Source organism: Pagrus pagrus (genome assembly GCF_965226575.1).
Source record: "Pagrus pagrus genome assembly, chromosome: 14".
Lineage (NCBI taxonomy): Eukaryota > Metazoa > Chordata > Actinopteri > Spariformes > Sparidae > Pagrus > Pagrus pagrus.
The window spans coordinates 6,000,366-6,017,561 of NC_140198.1; the positions used below are offsets into that span (position 1 = coordinate 6,000,366).

Sequence of the window (17,196 nt, forward strand, 5' to 3'; positions counted from 1 at the left end):
CTGACCATGGGGCTGCCACTTTAAGTTTCAAGTCTGGTCAATCAGAAGTGCCATTAGCCCACAATATCTTGGCATAGTATATAGTTATTTGCTGTTACGTAAATGTTTGGTGTTATATTAATTAAAAAAGAGGGAGATATGAAGACAAATATAAGGAAAAGACAAGATGATAGATAGCTCTCGCTGAATATATCGTTGTTAGTGCACTGTGACTTTGACTCTAATTTTTCTAATAGAGACAAGCTCAAGAAATCTATCTTCATGAGGCTATTTCTTTACGAAGTGCCATAACCACTCATTTCCATCGAGGGCTACAGGTTATAGGTGTACAATTTAGAGCTCATATTGAGGATAAAACTCACCTTTTATATTATCCCGTAAAGAAGTTAGCTTTGAAAAAAATGTACACAAATGTAGTAAACTTTGGTTAAGTGAACAAAGAAGCAGCGTTTGGCTCATATGTCAGTGCAGTCTGTGGTTTCAATTTTATTTCAGTCAACATTCAGGCAAAATCAGCAACGTCGCTGCAGTAACTCCACTTCTGCAGGGCTGAGGTCAGTTTACAGCAAACCAAAATACTGATTGATAAAATCAATAAATACATAGCATCAGGGTGTTCAATTATAAATACATAAAATTAGTTGTAATAAAGAAAAGTCTTGAAGTGCAGCATTGTAGTCTGTTGACAATCTGTGACCATCACTGTCATCTCATGAACCTTTGACGTTAAAAAAAGAAAAAAAACAAAAATACAAACAAACAAAAATCAGAACTAACTATAACTTGGATTCTTTACTCTGGTTATCAGCGGTGATCTCTCCATTTTCAGCTTCCTTTCCTTGTTTTCCTCGTCTCCTGTTTGAAGTGTAACAACAGTGTTATCAATGTTGTGTTATCAAAAACATCGATGCATCTATTCACATCGCTCCTGGTTACTTTAAATAGTTTTAGAAAGTGTGATATTTAGTGTTTACTAGTCTTTCTGCTGTTTTTGACTACTAACTATGAAAGGTTGTACGACGTTTCATTGTAACCTTACACACCAAAATAATAATAAATTGGTAAACTTCTTATGTGGCATTTTTGTGGAGCGGTTTAGAAAAGGGCTATACTGTAACATCAAAATAATTAAACAACACAAAGGAAAAAGGTAATAAGCTTATTGTTATGTCTGGCCTTAACCCACACTGTGTCTGTCAATAAACTATCTGCACTGAAAAATGTATTTGCATCTCATTCATCTCTCGTTATAGTAATAGTTGTCTAAATAGCTTAAAGTTCCCATGAAGTCAAAATTGCTGTTTAAGTGTTTTTATCATATGTGTCTTGCTCCATAACTCACCTATACGCCAGTATCAGGTCCAACTATGGCAAAAAAATTGTTCTGAAAGTATTTTTAATGGTGTTTTAGAGTTCGTAACTTCCTTGCACCATACACATCAATTTGGCGTTGCGGCAGGTGGGACCCTATTGCAAGCAGGCTTCTTGTTTCTCTTAATTTTTGACAATATAGTAGTGGAAGAAGGATTGGTCACTGGTGCACCTGGTTGACAGACATTTTATTCTAACTAGCAGCCAAACATAAAGCTGTGATCTTTGCAGTGGCTGCGTCTGTGCTGGTTGTGAAACAGTGTCCAGTGATCATGCATGTACGTGTATGTCCAGTGTGCAAAACTCACCCACATATCTGCTGCATTTGCGGTATGGTCTCTGGCAAAGGCTTTCCATAAGTTTCTGGCAGCAAGAGACTAGAGATGGCACCACAAATGGCTAAGCTTCCCATCAATACGTATGGGAGTGCCTTGTAGTATTGTCCTGCAAAAGAAGACAAAAACACCATGAGAAGCGAAGAGAAGACAAATTGACACATGTCCTGAAGTCACCATTTTGAAGGAGAAAAAAACCCCACAGATATTATGCTTCGTTGAAAAGCTATTCCTCTGTCGCTTTCTAAATGCTCAAAATAGAAAAATAAGTATAAACCTACCCAGATAAATGATGAAGGGGGAGATGATGGTTCCAATTCGAGCGGCCATGGAACAACATCCCATCGCCGTGTTTCTGATAACAGTGGGGAAGAGCTCTGATGAAACGGCATACACCACACAAAATGAAGACGTGACGCCGAACTTCCCCAACATCTCAAGGAACACAGCCACTCCCGGTAAAGCTAAGGAAATAAAAAAAATAGTCTTAATTACAGCAAACACTTAAAAGTCAAATGAGAGTTACATAAAATATCTCAAAGTACATTAAAGGAGTGAAAATAGACCAATTCTCAAAATAAATTTTTGGCGGTAAGTCAGTTCACCACTTTGATGAAGACTAAGAAATATATAACTATTGATGGAATGCCGAGAGATTTGGTACACCAATTTGGTCGTCACAGTTTGTCATAAAACTAAGCAGTGAACCACTGGGTGGTGTTGTCGTGTTTAACACTCACCAAAGCCCAGAAACAACACCTTGAAACGCTGGTCCCTAACCTTCCTTTCGCTGTAGCTGTCAGATTTGTTGTGATTTTCTTTGCTCTTGTACAGATGACGTAATTCATGGAGCAGTTTTACACAAAACTAAACCATAAACCACTAAACCATTGATTAGGTTTCGGATAAGACACTTTGGGTTAAATTAGACCCTTTCAACAACATTAACCACGTGCTACGAAGGATGACTCCTCCCACTTGCAAAGCTATGATATTGGAAAAACATGCTTGGTCAGCTGCAATGATGGTCCTGGAGCAACATTAATGGTCATGTTTGGGCCTTTGCGTTCATCATGAATTACCATATATTTGTTGTATTAGCATTTAGGTCAAAGCACAACTCTGCCAAAGTACAGCCTTACAGAGCTGCTAACGTGGCTAAATCAGAGCCTAGATCAATATGCTTTAGGAGCTAAAGGTTTTGAGTTTTACCCATTGGGATGAGGTGAACACAGAGGATCATAACGCCTCCAAGGAAGAGTGTGGACGACTGGCAGAAGCGCCTGGAGCAGTACTGCAGCAGTAACAAGGCAATAATGTAAGCCGGCACTTCGGTCAGAGCAGACAGGAAGCAGTTCATGTAAGGGTCGCCGTGCAGGTTTGATGTGTTGAGGATCAAAGCGTAGTAACTAATGGTGATGACGACCCTGCAGAGACATTCAAACAACATGTGAATACACATGGGATGGGAAACACCGAAAGCTAAATCAAATTTTTGATTCTAATTTGGGAAGGAAGGTGAGACTCACCACAGAAAGGAACACAGTAATGTAACAGAGAGGACATTGCAGCTGCTCAGGATAGCTGAAATGTTGTATTTCTTGTCTTTCATAGCCAGTGCATCTTCAATCTGGGAAAAACAAGAACAAGTGCAACAATTAAACCTAAAAAAGTCTGGTCCTGAATCTGTAGAAATGAAAACACAAGCCCTGCCAAGCACATAGCATGTTGTTGAGACATGGATTATTCATACAGCCGTATAGATCACTTAGACATAACGGGAAAATGTAATGAATTTGACTGTATCTGATATCGTAACTTGTCACACCTGGTCTTAAATCGTGACACAACAGCATTTGTAGCGTACTGCATTTTAAGAATAAAACATGAAACACCACTTTTGCCATAAAGACAGTTTGTTAAGAAGGTAATGACACACAGGACTGATGATACAACACGGACGGACAAAGCGTTCGGATGTGGCTTATTCTGGTCTTTGCCCCACCATAAAAATAGGATCCTGCATGGTATAATGAGTCACCTAACAAAAACAGGCTAACCTGAAATGTAAAAGTGAGCCCGAACACTGCTTTAAATGACTTGAAAATGTTGAGTTTCATGTCAAATTTAAAAAAAACAACTGCTGAGGCATGTGTAGTTTATGTTAATCATATGAGAAAAATAAAAACTAGCTGACAAAACTTACCTCAGCTGGTGTAAAAATGTCCTGTGGAGCCTTGATGTTGTTCAGTTTGGCAGCTTTTCTCAGAATGGCTTCAGCCTCCTCCACTCTTCCCTGATAGAGCAGCCAGCGAGGAGACTCTGGGAGTAACCTGGAGAGTTAAAACACAGGGTACAACACTGTCAGAAGATTCACACAGACATGCAGGACTACGTGCACCAAACTACCGACATGCTGGTGGAAGTGAAGTAAGGTGAGCCACGTGTGGAGGAAGATTGTTGAGTGGGTCTTTTTTTTTTTTTTTTTGCCTTTTTCTAGTGACCCTATCCCACACTGGAGTAAAAACTTCTAGAGAGAGGTTCTTTAAAAACAGAGAAGGCTTTAATGAAAGAGCAGCTGAGAGCGAAGCGTTCCCAAGCTTTGCTCCAGTAAAGTCAGTCCTACATGGGCCAAGCAAAATATAAACTGCTGGGCAAATGTTGCAGACTGGATTAATGAGCACAGACATTATGTCATCTGGAGTCCAGCACCCGCTTTTTCCAGGAACAAAGAAATGCATTCTGATGTGCCACTTTCTTGACATTTCTTCTGGCAGTATAAATGTTTTTAAACGTCATCACAATGACCCACAAAGTTAACCACCTCAAAATAATAGAATGATTCACACAAGGCTGTCTTTGTGTAATTTAATAAAGTGGCAAAAGCAAAGAGTAAGCAGAGTTAACCCATTTCAGCTGAAAGGTCAGCCTCATCCACCAGGCAATTCTGGCAGAGACTGACAGTGAGTCTCAGACGACACTCAGAGATACCTTGAGAACGGGAGATTTCACAAAACAATAGCCTGATGGCCAGATGGCCTTGGATGTACCAACAACACCAGATGAGCAACCGGACAAACACTTTTCCGATATATCAGCGAGGTCACCGTTCAAAAGTAAGTCAAACAGTTCACACTTAGGCCAGGTCATAATTCACAGTGCTTGAAGGTGTAATAAACTGTGAGGTTATAGGTCAATAAGTGAAGAAAAACAGTGCAAGGTAACAAAAATATGTGTGATAAACCAAATTTATAAATGTTGCTGTGTGAGGGCAAGCTGAAATATGATGTATGCATATTCTTACCACCATAAAGGAATGTAAATCAGGCCAATGGCAGCCATGGGAATCAGCAGCAACCACCATTCACGGAGGAGGTAAGCCACACCTGGCATTACCATGTACCCCACAGCAGAGCTCATAAACACCCCAAGGGAGCAGAAGACCAGTCGGGCTTTTGGGCTGAGAGTTTCTGTCCCTGTAGGTGAGATAAATTTAAATTTAGCAGAATAAATCTGAGACTTTCTTGGTGCTTCAGTCAGTTCTGACCAGGCAAATTTCATGTGAGATAAGTGACTAAGAGGAAGAGTTTATGATCAATGCCACTGTCAAAGCGAACGCAAGTGCTTGATGGAAAACATACCCAGCACAAATGCAATGGTATAGTTGGAGAATCCTCCTGCACCCGCGAAGAAGAAAAGGAGGGTGAAGACCTCCCAGCTCGGGGAGAATATCTGCGCTGTGATGGACACAGTCTGAAGAGCCATCATGAGAAAGAGAGCCGGCCTCCTCCCATATCTGTGTAAGAAATACAGTTTGCAGCTGAGTAAGTGATGAAAAAGGTTCTCTAAAAATGTTTGGACAATCGTGAGTACGGTACAGCACCTGTCAGACATCTGGCCTGAGAGAAACGCTCCCACTAGCACACCGATGTAATGGATGGAGGTGGTCAGTGGAATTTTGTACGCGTTCTCACACACCAGGTCCCACTGCAAAATCAACACATTTTGAAAATTAAAAAGAAGCAGCTTCTATCTCACACAGATCTCTCGTGTGAGATAGAAGTGAAAGCTAAATCGTAAACTGAAGCTGTTAAAATCGCTTTATCGATTTTATTTAACTAACAGTATCCAAAGTCTAGTCAGAGCTGTCTGCGCTGGAGAAAGGTTTGCCTGCACCAATATTAATTTTGGTACTGGGGTAAAAAATGCTCTAGCTTGTTTCTTTAAATCAATCACGGTCAAATTGGGCAGCACTAAACCCTGGATGCAACCATGCCCCTGCAAAATAGCGTAGTGGGGAACTTGTTTCACGTGTGAGGAGCCAGGCCCTGGACAAAACATTACTAATATCCTGCAAAAGAAAAGGTAAGAGCTGCTAGTTTGTTTGTGCTGTTAGTGATGAGGTTAGGGTTAGGGTAAATTCTTATTTTCAGCCTATAGGATGCTAGCTGGGGGACTGTTGTTGTTGTTTCCCATTGTGATAGGGACTGTAACACGAAACTAGGTCTGATATTAATGTTGTATCATGCCCAGCCCAAGCTTACAAGGCAGACAGTCAGCATGTACCCAGATGTGACTTGTGAGAACAAATGTATACAAACGGGAGAAAGACATGATTAGTACAGGCCCTATTCTGTGTGCCTTCAAACTTAGCATTGCATGAAATCTGATCTAATTGTCAGAGCTGCAGAAATAAAACGAGGCCCTACTTTCTGACTCAGTCTAACAGCACTCTCAGACAGGTTTTGCAATATCCTCCCACATATAGTCTCACTTTCATTCCCCAACTAGAAGGAACAATAACAAACATCCCCCCCAAACGTACGTACACTATTTCACACGTAGATAACTGTAATGACTGACAGGCTTGAAAGCTTCTAAGCTTCACTGACTTCCTAGAAATCCAAGGGACTGCAATAAACAGTCAGTTTTACCTTGGCTGAACTCTTGTATCTTATCACTCTTATCACACTCATAGCAGAGCAGTTAAACACAGACTTGTCACCCAGCCTGTTACAATATTTACAGGGAAGCAAACATTACTGTGCTCCGGTGCAGTAACTAGTAACTAATGTTATCAAATAAATGTACTGAATAAAAAAATGCAGTATTTGCCTCCAAAATGTAGTGGAGACGAAGTATAAAGTAGCAGAAAATGGAAACACTCAAGTAAAAGTACCTTGCAAAAGTACACTACTTGAGTGACATTACAACGTTTCACTCTTGCAAACCATTAAAAATACAAACTATGCAAACTAATAAACAAAGAAAGCAATGAGTTATCTTATACTGGATTATATTAACTCCTCCTGAAAACTAGACATACTTACACAAGGCTTCTAAATATAATTCCTCTGTGAAAACCTTAAAGTATTTAAAGTTAATCGATGACTTATCACTCACCTCTGTGACAATAGTTGACTGGTAGATCTTCTTGCTGTACGTCCAGCCATCCAGACAACTCTCCAAAGGAATTTCACTCACATTCACGTTCACGTTTGGGATGATTTCATTCATGGAGTAGTTCCTGACAATTTCCAGGTTGAGCCTCGAGCAAGAGCTGCGCTTTTCAACGCCATCGACTGTCTCCAGTGGGATCGTCACATTTCTCCACATTTCATTGATGCTGTAGTTTTCAGGGATGTAGCACTCGTGAGGTGGCGTATCGGCAACAAATACTATGTAGATGCCAGTAAACCCATTCGGAAAGATGCTGATGGCCAGGGCTAAAAAAATCCTTAGCTGAAAGGGTCCCCAAGATCCAAGAAAAGATGTAATACTGTCATAGTCTCTAATTTTTGAGTTGCCCATTACCTCACCAGAATCCTCAATATTTAAAAAAAGAAAGGAGGAACAATAAGCAGACACTTCTCCAATACTGAGAGGCACGAAAGAGAGTGTGATCTACTGCTCGGTCAGGCTTATGAGCCATCAAGCATGATTCAGGTTTTATATGCCTGGGAGGTTACACAACTACAGTTCACACCGTAGAGCGCTCTGGAAAAATAGTATAACTCCCTCTTTAGCTTATGCACAATTTGATGTGTTGCAAAGAGCTTTCAAATATATGTACTTCATAGATTTAGATGTTCTCTATAAAACTTGAAAAATAAGAGAAAAATAGTCCTTGTGTAACGTGTTATAAAAGGAAACATCATTCCAGGAATCCTTGGATAGAGAGTTAATCATTTTCAAACAGAGGTGAAACATTTATGAAGCCTATCAGCTTGTGTTGTTTTATTTTTCTTGACAGGTGGTTTAAAGATAGGATAAAGAAGACGTCGAGGCTCGAGCCTGTGTTACTGGCAGTTTATCCATAAAAACATGGCTTCTTTGTAACCAGTATCAAAGCAACAAAACTGTTAAGTGTACTCTGTACTTTCTGAACTTGCATTTTAATTAGACTCCAATAAAAGACTCACTTTCGCTCCCCAACTTTAGCTCATGCACAATTTGTTCTGCTACAAAATGCTCTCAGGTTTATTCTTTTCAGATTTAGATTTTTTCTATCAACCTGCTTTGCATTCAGTCTCCTTCAGATAGTTTGCAATGGGGGTCACTTTAGTAGTTTTTTTAAAAAAACCTTTCATTTTACCTCACTTTAGTAGTTTGCCGTCTCAGTTAGAGTTTATAACGTGGCCGAGCATACACGTGCATGAGCGTGACCATGTATCAAACTGAAACAAAAAATGAAAACTTATTTATAAGAATAACAATTCAATTTAAGCATTCTAATTGGAAATGTTGCAATATTTTGAGAGTAATAACTGTATGTTTTTTAATTAATTTTCACTTTTTCAAACGCACATCTGGAACTCCTCTCCCTACCTCTAGAGGGAGCCTCCATACCACCAGTGGTACTCATGCCACAGTTTGGCAATAGTGGATGTAAATGATTGCTGACCCTACCTACAGTATGTCCTATCTAAGCGACTGGTATGTACTTACACATGTTCTGGGAACGTTCTCCAGTGGACAGATTTTATGCCTCAGTTGCCTCTAGCCTCTTTAACTTTACTTTAACTTTATTTTATTTGTATGGCACTTTTCATACATACAGTAACACAAAGTGCCTCACAGAGGATAAAAACATAAAACACATTTTTTAAAAACCCAACCCTCCCAACCCCACAAATGAACACATATAAATACATAAATACATACACACTCAGGCACAAACGCAGGCGTACACACAGACACACACACCGACAGACAGACACACACACACTCACACCCACACACCTACACTGACTGTAACTGAGGAGACATGGCTGGGCACCAAGACCTGAGGTGAGGAAGAAGCTACGTTTGGGGGCCACGCACACTGAGAGAAATCATGGTCTATAACCACAGGGGGCGCCGCCATAGGGACCACCCCAGCCCAGGCACACAGGAGGTCCCACACCACGGTGCAAAGCCCTCTAGGCACCCTGGCCAGAGCCGTCCACGGGACAGCACCCCCATCGGCAGACCAAAAACAACTCCCAGTGTGGTAGGCCCCCATTATGGAAACACCGGAAATGCGAGGGACTAAAACAGTAAAATAAGATAAAAGTATAAAGCTAAAAACTGAAGTAATAAAAACGATTAGGACATTAAAGAAAAACAATAAAACAATAGGATAGCGTAAAAGGTAAAAAGGCTAAAGCTGATGGATTAAGAGAGTAAAAGCTAAATTTAATAGTAAAAAATAGAATAGAATAATAAAAAATGATAAGAATAGGGGGAGGACCTCAGGGTCCGCGAGGGAGATGTTTGAGATCAGTGTGTCTTTAAACACTCTTCAAATGAGCTTGACACGGTTAAAAAAGAGTGCTTTATCAGGTGTTTCTTACAGCAGCGGAAAAAACTGATTGCAACACGCTGGAAGCCTCCTCACTCGCTCTCCTTTCAAGAGTGGGTTTGAACATAGCTATCAGTTATCTAAATTGAACGATGATAAAGATGTTGTATCTGCTTTTCTGGTATCTTCAAAAGCCTTTTTATTATGATCATCTGTTGGGGCTTGGATCTGAGGGTTAGAGGGGGTGTCCTTTTCATTTTCTTTCTCTGTTTTTTCACCTTTTCTCTTTCTTTCTGTTATTTTAAGTATTGGATGCTGATTATGCATACTGTTGTTATTCAACACAATCCTGTCCTTGTTCATCTGTTAGTTTATATTGTAAGTACATGGTTATACTGTTAATCAAAAGGTATATGAACAGCTTATTGTTAAGAGCCGTATCTCGCTGAATGACTGAATGAGTGTTTATCAAATCAGAACAACCACCAATAAAATTATAGTCCAGTCAGGCATGAGAATGGAGACATGTATGGGACAGAAGATAGGTCACCGTAAGAGTCCTTCTCTCTTGTGAATGCAATAAAATATATTTGTGTTCACAGAGACATTGCTTTTGACTTTTATTAAAGAAAAGTACACAATTCCTCCACAACAAGGGTCAAACTATTGCTAAGTGAAAAGAGCTTGCACCATTAATCTCCCTTCATTCGAGAGAACCATAATAATCCAGAACCATTTATATAAAAGACGAAAACAGGAGGCTTACAAGACACCACACAAAATTGTCATAGCACTTAAAAAGTATTCAGTTGAAAAATCTTTATTGATCACTTTTAAAAAGCAATGTGTTTACAGTAAGTTGAGTAGGATGCAAAGACACTTGTAAATTGGGACATTTGAACAGATGTTGTCTTGTTACAGTCTATGTCCACCACTGTCGTCCATGACAGAGCCTTTGACACTAACAAAGAACAAAGGAAAAAAATATAAACAAACAAAAATCATAACCAACTATAATTTGGATTCTTTGCTCTGATAATCATCGACGGTCTCTCCTTTTTCAGCTTCCTTCTCTTGCTTTCTTCTTCTCCTGTTTGAACATTAAGAGGACATTTAACATCAGTGTAACAGCAGAGACATAAAAGTGAATTGTTCAACTATAGATTCGTAACAATGCACACATCTTGGCATGTTGCACAAATAAGAGCAACAAATGGTAATAATCCTGCTGGAAAAGGACCTCGCACCCAATGTGTGAGGTCCCAGATGAGCACATTCTTTGTCACTATGAAAACCGGAAAAACATTTAGTGTACTATTTAATGTTATCGATTTAATTTCCCATTGAAGTTACTCGTAAATGTATAAGTTGTGTGCACAGAGAGCTATGTTGGCATGTGGTTTAATGCTCCTTAGTGACTAAATATTTTAGCACATGATAACGTTTGTGCTTTAAAATGGCCAAATGAGTACATTATGATGTGTGTGTAGCACTAAAACAGAGCGGAGTAGATTAATCATTAGACAGATAGACAGAAGATGTCACTGAGTTCAGTTTCTTAGCCTGCCTCAGTGTGTAAACTCACCCGCATATCTGCTGCATTTGTGGTATGGTCTCTGGCAGAGGCTTCCTATACGTTTCTGGCAGCAGGAAACATAAGACGGCACCAAAAAGGGCCAAACTTCCCATCAATATGTATGGAAGTGCCTTGTAGTATTGTCCTGCAAAAGGAAGCCAAAAATACCACAAGAAGGGAAAAGAAAACATAAATGAGAAAAACTGACACCTGATTGAGCTGAGATTGAGATTGAGCTTATTGTCACATCTAAGAAGCTGGAACCAGAGAATATTTTGCATTTCTGCTTGAAAAATGAATGAAGTGATTAAATGATTATCGAAATAGTTGTTGATTCATTTTCTGACTGACTAATTGTTGCAGCTCTGCAGAAATGATTACAACTGCGGCTATTTCGGTCAAAGGAACAAACCTTATTACCGGCTTTAAGTCCAAAACAGAAAGAAATACAAATAAATATACTTACTCAGATAGACAATGAAGGGGGAGATGATGGTCCCAATTCGAGCAGCCATGGAACAACATCCCATTGCTGTATTTCTGATAACAGTGGGGAAGAGCTCTGATGAAACGGCATACACAATACAGAATGAAGACGTCATGCCGCATTTCCCCAACATCTCGAGAAACACAGACACAGCCGGTAGATCTGAGGAAATAAAAAATAATAACTTTAATTATAGCAAAGAAAAAGAAAGTCAAATTAAAAAAAAGTCCATTAAATACTAAACTAAGATGGTGAGCTGATATACCTGCTAACCTTTACCTGCAAGATACCTTGTGAAGTCAAATAAATCACCTTGCACACTACTCTCTGCCTCACTGTCCGCTTTTGGGTTCAACTACCTACAACGAAGTGTAACAATTTCAGATGTACCTATTGGGATGAGGTGAACACAGAAGATCATAACGCCTCCAATGAAGAGTGTGGACGATTGGCAGAAGCGCCTGGAGCAGTACTGCAGCAGTATCAAGGCAATAATGTAAGCTGGCACTTCGGTCACAGCAGACAGGAAGCAGTTTACATAAGGGTCGCCATGCAGGTTTGAAGTATTGAGGAGCAAAGCGTAGTAACTAATGGTGATGATGATCCTGCAGAGACATTCAAAACAATGAAGTGAATACAAATAAGAGGGGAAACAACAATTTTTAGGTGTGACTATCTTTTATAACCAACAGTTTTTTTAATTTGGGCATGAGCTGTGAAGGAAGGCTTGAAGTGTGACCATTACTGATTTAATCAACTTTTGGTGTACAGGAATCACTGTATGTTGTGAGGAAATCGTAGACGTACCACAGAAATGAACACAGCAATGTAACAGACAAGACATTGCAGTTGCTCAGGATAGCTAAGACGTTGTATTTCGTTTCTTTCATAGTGAGTGCATCTTCAATCTGTGAAAAACAAGATAAAAAACAGTTGTAAGAGTTAAATAAAACACGAGCCCTGCCAAAGACAAGGGGAACATGGAATTGGATTGATTGATTGGAACATGAGTTGATTTTATTCAAATAAACTGCATGTAGACTCCTTCCAATGTTTGCTCTTAGGCTGAGTGCTGCTTGCGCTAATTGTTGTGCCGACTCAAAAATTGAGCAACAGTGAGTCAATACGACACGAACACTGCTACGTAGGACAAATGGTTTTAAAGCTATATTAATTTAATAAACATGTTAGGGTCTCATGTTGGCATGTTATGTTGTTACGTTAGATTACGTTATGTCGTGTCATGTTATGTTGTAATGTCTTTTGTTATGTTGTGTTATGTTTAGTTCTGTTTTGTCATGTAGTGTTAAGTTCTGTTGTGTTGTTTTGTGTTATGTCGTGGTTATGTTGTGTTACGTTACGTTACGTTGTGTTAAGTTCTGTTGTGTTAAGTTCTGTTGTGTTGTGTTAGGTATTATGTTTCATTATGTCATGTTATTAAATATGTTATTTTCATGTTGTGTTGTGCTGTGCTGTGTTACATGTCATAGATAAAAACTAGCTGATACATTTACCTCCTCTTGTGTAAAAATGGCCTTTGGAACCTCTACTTTATTAGCCTTGGCAGCGTCTTTCAGTATGGCTTCAGCCTCCTCCACTCTTCCCTGATTAAACAGCCAGCGAGGAGACTCTGGGACTAACCTTTAGAGTTAAAACACAGGGTACAGCATTATCAGCAGATTTCACACAGAGATGCAGGACAAACTACAGCAAACCAAACTGAGCAGCAATTGTTTTCAATAAATATTAAGGGATATTAGTCTGCACTGGTGGTGCCTGACGAGAATTCTTACTTAAACCAAGCATGTAAAGGCTGCTGTGTAAAATACAATATATAATAATTATTCTTACCACCATAGAGGAATGTAGACCAGACTAGAGGCAGCCATGGGAATCAGCAGCAACCGCCAGTCACGGAGGAAGTAAGCTGCAAGTGGCGTTGCCATGTACCCCAAAGCTGAACCCATAAAAACCCCAAGGGAGCAGAAGGCCACTCGAGCTTTTGGGCTTAGAATTTCTGTACCTGTAGGTGATAAATTAATAGACTTATGAAAAAAAACAGTCTTCATGTGCACATGGGGGCTCTGTTGGAGGCTGCACAGAGTGACTGGGAATGTCTGTCTCTGGGGACTCTTCAAATTTCAAACCAGAATATTACAGATGTTTTTTTCTGTTTTCAGGTCAATGGGCTCTAAGGACATAATAAACACATCAAGCAGTGTCAAATTCTCCATGTTGGAAATCCTTTCTGGAAAACGTACCCAGCACAAATGCAATGATACAGTTGGAGTATCCACCCGCACCCACGAAAAAGAAAATGAAGCTGAAGATCTCCCAGCTCGGGGAGAATATCTGCGCTGCGATGGACACAGTCTGAAGAACCATCATGAGAAACAGTGACGGCCTCCTCCCATATCTGCATAAGAAATACAAGAGTTGAGTTAATTACATGACGATGAAGCTTGGAGTGTTTATATGTCTAAAAATAGACTAAATAAACATAATCTAAAGAAATTGTATATATTTTTTTGTGGAAGTTTTTGGGGTTCAATGCCTGTAGGCAATATTGTACAATAATGGTGCATAAATTCAATACATTCATTCTGTAATTGGAGGAAAATACAACTAATAATAATAATAATAATAATAATAATAATAATAAACAATAAATAGTACAATATACAGATTATGATGAATGGTATGCTTTTAAATATCATATATACCTAAACACACACTACCAACATTTCATGCTGCCATGGTGATTCCATAATGATTCACTGTTGCCTCAAGGCAACATATGTAATTTTCCATAATGGTACATTGTTGCCTCAAGGCAACAGTTGCATTTTAACAAGTTTCCACTATTTAATGAACAATTAAATTAGTAGTAAAGTTTTCTCCCCTTTGAGTGTGCATATATTTTTTTCACGACGGAAAAGGGCCAGGAAATTATGTTTTCAGCCACTTTTTAAGGAGCAAAATGGCAAAGCTTTTTTCTGTCTGGGAAAAGGGGTTTCAAGATGGCTTCCTTCTGAAGGCCATGTGACAAATTATAGCATCGGTATTGGTTCCTTATGGTCTTCCCACTCTTTTAAAGGATTACATCCTTGAAAGGAATGCATTGTGGTGATGTGACAGGCCAAAAATGGGTTCATGGTACCATAGAGGGTTAAGACAACGTTGTATACAATACAGACCTGTCAGACATCTGGCCTGAGAAAAACGTTCCCACTAGCACACCAACGTAATGGATGGAGGTGGCCAGGGGAGATTTGTATCCGTTCTCGCACACCAAGTCCCACTGAAAAATCAACACATTTTTCTTTTCACTATTTTAGTTATCAATATTATACAGTAACAATATCCACTGTCTAGCACCAGCACACGTCTTAGTATTTATTGTAATTGCAGCAGAGTTATGAATAATAAACAAAAAGTATAAATAAGTACACTATTTCCAAATCGATTACACATGCTAAGTTGAAAGGTAAAAAAACAATAATGATGATAATATAAAAAAAAACCCTAGATACTTTTATACACTTAATAATAATAATAATAATAATAATAATAATAATAATAATAATATTCATATATTCAATTTCTTCCAATAGATCCCCCTTGAATTCTGCACACTGGGACTTAGTTTGACCTTTGTAAAAATACCATTTTGTAACTTCTAAATACAATTTCTTTGTGGAAACCTTGAAAACATTTTTCAGGGGAGATAAGTGATATCTTATCACTCACCTCTGTGACAGTAGTTGACTGGTAGATCTTCTTGCTGTACTTCCAGCCGTCCAGACAACTCTCCAAAGGAATTTCACTCACATTCACATCCACATTTGGGATGATTTCATTCATGGAGTAGTTCCTGACAATTTCCAGGTTGAGCCTCGAGCAAGAGCTGCGCTTTTCAACGCCATCGACTATCTCCAGCGGGATAGTCACATTTCTCCACATTTCACTGATGCTGTAGTTTTCAGGGATGTAGCACTCGTGAGCTGGGGTATCACTTACAAATACTACATAGGTGCCGACAAAGCCATTCGGGAGGATGCTGATGGCCAGGGCTAAAAAAATCCTTAGCTGAAAGGGTCCCCAAGATCCAAGAAAAGATGTAATATTGTCATAGTCTCTAATTTTTAAGTTGCCCATTGCCTCAACAAAATTCTCAAGATTTAAAAAAAAAAGAAAAAAAAAAGAAAAGAGGAACAATGAGCAGACACTTCTTCAATGATGAGAGGCAATAAAAAGAGTGTGATCTAAGGCTTTGTGACAAGGGTTATAACACCTCCAGCTGAGCTCAGGTTTTATAAGCATGGGAGGTTTCATAACACACGAATTTAAATTTCGCTGCTTCCTACTTCCGGTGACGCCCACTTTGGTACCTCCGCGGGACCGAAAGCCTTTGTTCACTGTGTTTCTCTCCTTGACTATCCATCTTAGTCGTTTATTCTTCGATTTCTGACTCTTTCACAGTCCCCAACTGGTTTTGTACCGTCGCTAACTTTAGGCTTTTAAAGCGTGTTCGTATTTTGTTGAACCGATCTTCTGTTACTGGGTAGCATGTTGCTACCCGGGTTAGCTTTCCTCATCCTAGCTTAGCTTACTGGCTTGTGCCTTTCACCACAGTGAACAACGAGTGTTACGATGGCTTGCTAGCCTCAGCATTAATTCAGTGTCGCCGGCAGCTGTTGTGGAGTTTGTCCCCGCTCGGTCGCGGCGTTTTCTGTCCTCGCTAGCCCGGTTGTTGTGGGGCTAAACTCGGGATGGGAGACTCCCATTAGCCGCGACGTTAAGCTAGCGTCGCCAGCCACTGTCTGCTGCATACCTGGGGTCAGGGCTCCCGACATAGAGGCTAATCACAGCAGGCTTACAGCTATGAGCAAGGATACTGGTTATTGGATAACTGGCCCGCTTTCTGGGGTCGCTACCACAGACAGCCTTCATCCTACTGGAGTCGGCGCCGCTGTTTCATCTAGCGATATCGCCAGGTGTTTGAAGCAGGTGTGACGCGAGGGATGTAGCACTCGGCAGGTCGCAGGTGACTAGAGAGCCTGCCAGTAACAGTAAGCAGACACCTCATTAATACTGACAGGCATGAAGAGAGTGTGATCTACTGATTTGTGACAAGGTTACGACACCTCAAGATGAGTTCAGGTTTCATAAGCCTCGGTGGTTTCATAACAGGTGAATTTAAATTTAGCTGCTCTTGTGACTAGAGAGCCTGCTAGTGACACAGATAGTGCTGATATGGGGTCCACTAGCCGGTTAATGTGGCTAGTCAGGGATAAAGTGCATAATATAAGACTGAAACCTTAGTATATAGCATTGAGGCTGTCACCTTCCCTCGCCACTCTCTCATCGAACCATCCTGTAAATGTATAAATCACAATAATCTAATTTGGATCTGCGCCCCTGAAAGTGGGGACATGTCTCAGCAAGCACCTTACACAGTCTTACATAAAATAAAATACCAAGTTAATAACTACTGCATCCCATCATCCCTACCTGCAAAGGCAGCCAAAACATACTATTACTAAAAGGTACCTTGTTCCTATTCATAGATTAACTGCCATGAACTCCAATGAGAAACTGCCGCTCCAATTAGCTCAAAACCCTCAAATTTGGCTTCGTTAAT

General features: G+C 39.8%; 1 protein-coding gene across 1 annotated transcript; it reads right to left on the reverse strand.

Moving 5' to 3' along the window:
- Nucleotides 1–539: 539 nt before the first annotated feature.
- Nucleotides 540–16,984, reverse strand: LOC311269032 (uncharacterized protein). The gene is made up of 19 exons (XM_084373013.1): nucleotides 15,303–16,984; nucleotides 14,750–14,853; nucleotides 13,814–13,968; nucleotides 13,404–13,575; nucleotides 13,067–13,193; nucleotides 12,360–12,460; nucleotides 11,943–12,157; nucleotides 11,532–11,714; nucleotides 11,075–11,210; nucleotides 7,110–7,584; nucleotides 5,590–5,693; nucleotides 5,348–5,502; nucleotides 5,011–5,182; nucleotides 3,913–4,039; nucleotides 3,236–3,336; nucleotides 2,919–3,133; nucleotides 1,988–2,170; nucleotides 1,680–1,815; nucleotides 540–855 (listed from the first exon to the last, which is right to left on the reverse strand). Exons 1-19 carry the CDS (start codon nucleotides 15,708–15,710, stop codon nucleotides 777–779), a joined length of 3,348 nt encoding a protein of 1,115 aa, XP_084229139.1. The 5' UTR covers nucleotides 15,711–16,984; the 3' UTR covers nucleotides 540–776.
- Nucleotides 16,985–17,196: the final 212 nt, after the last annotated feature.